The sequence below is a fragment of the Euprymna scolopes genome, chromosome 7 (assembly GCF_053919585.1).
Source record: "Euprymna scolopes isolate OS-2025 chromosome 7, ASM5391958v1, whole genome shotgun sequence".
Classification (NCBI taxonomy): domain Eukaryota; kingdom Metazoa; phylum Mollusca; class Cephalopoda; order Sepiida; family Sepiolidae; genus Euprymna; species Euprymna scolopes.
The window spans coordinates 129,265,474-129,266,730 of NC_136488.1; the positions used below are offsets into that span (position 1 = coordinate 129,265,474).

At 30.5% G+C, this 1,257-nt stretch overlaps 1 protein-coding gene across 1 annotated transcript in view; it reads right to left on the reverse strand.

Annotated features, from left to right (window-relative positions):
- Positions 1 to 580, reverse strand: part of LOC145279939 (uncharacterized) — a 524,321-nt gene extending 523,741 nt beyond the window's left edge. The window contains exon 1 of the mRNA XM_080131525.1: positions 136 to 580. Within this exon, the coding sequence (XP_079987651.1) occupies positions 136 to 144 (9 nt within the window). The 5' untranslated portion in view covers positions 145 to 580. The remainder of the gene's footprint in view (positions 1 to 135) is intronic.
- Positions 581 to 1,257: the final 677 nt, after the last annotated feature.

A 1,257-nucleotide genomic window follows, 5' to 3' on the forward strand; every position in this document is an offset into this window, starting at 1 on the left:
ACATTTATTAAGTACGATCAAATATTACCAGAAAACAACAACAACAACAAAAATTATATTTTCCTGATGTTATTGTAGTAAGGTATTTCTGGGGAAAAAAAGATAAAATAAATCAAAATAAAAAAAAAAACTCACCTCAGCCATATTTAGTGCTTATCCTAGTACACTTTTGTTGTTTTTCTTTCACCAAAACAAAACTAAGAAAAAGTTTACAAACAATGTTCACAAACTTGTATCTTGTCTGCTGTTGCTGAAATATCTCTTTAAAATGCCAGTTCACATTTCGACATATATATAAACTGTTTTGCATACATCCGTTGTCGTTATCTCTGTCCTTAGTATATTCCCACTTAATTAGTTGCTTTTTAAAATTCAGCTATCTCTCGTGTGCGGTTTAGTTATAACTTTCTACGTATTCTTTTTTTTTGTTGTTGACGAAATGCCCACACACTCGTCCTCTCTCTCTCTCTCTCTCTCTCTCTCTCTCTCTCTCTCTCTCTCTCTCTAATTATGTCAGCCGAGGTATGTAAATATAGATATTCCGCTGCAGGTATTTGAGTGCCCGTGACATTCACAAGTGTTTATATCAGGTTCACTGGTCGACGAATAAGTTACAATATTTTTTGTTTGATTATTGTTTGCATTGAAGGGTGAGGCTCTCAACTCGCGGAACTTCGGCATTTTAGTTATTTTATTTATTTATTTTTTTTTTTTTTTGATTTTTTTTGTTGTTGTTTTCCTTTTATTTTCTTAAAGAGTTGCCACCCAGGAAATTGATTTAACTGTTGCAAAGGTTCTCTAAAAGTCAAAACATTTACAATAAATTAACAAAATTAGCAAAACAAAACATTAATTATTGACACCTTTATTGAATTAAATGGAGTTTTTGTTGTTATTTTAAGCGAAAACTTTCTTTTAAATGCAATTTCGAAATAAATTTTAAAATGTCGCTAGTGGGGAAATGTGTTATTTATTTATTTGAAAAAAGAATTGAAAAATTTCATAAAAACTTTAGAATTTCGAAATAAATTAAAACACCTTTCATGAAGGAATTAGTCCACGCGTCAGTAAAAAATGATGGATTTTTTTTTCTATTCTAAAGTAAAAAAAAAAACCCTAAAAAAACCCAGATGTCTTCCAAATTAAGGGCATTTAGGTCCGTTCCAGTAATAATTCTTCGTTGTATCAATTTCGTTTTATCAGTTTCGAGATTGTTTCCGCTTCTCTCGAGTCGAACTCTTGAAAACAAGTGAAGCA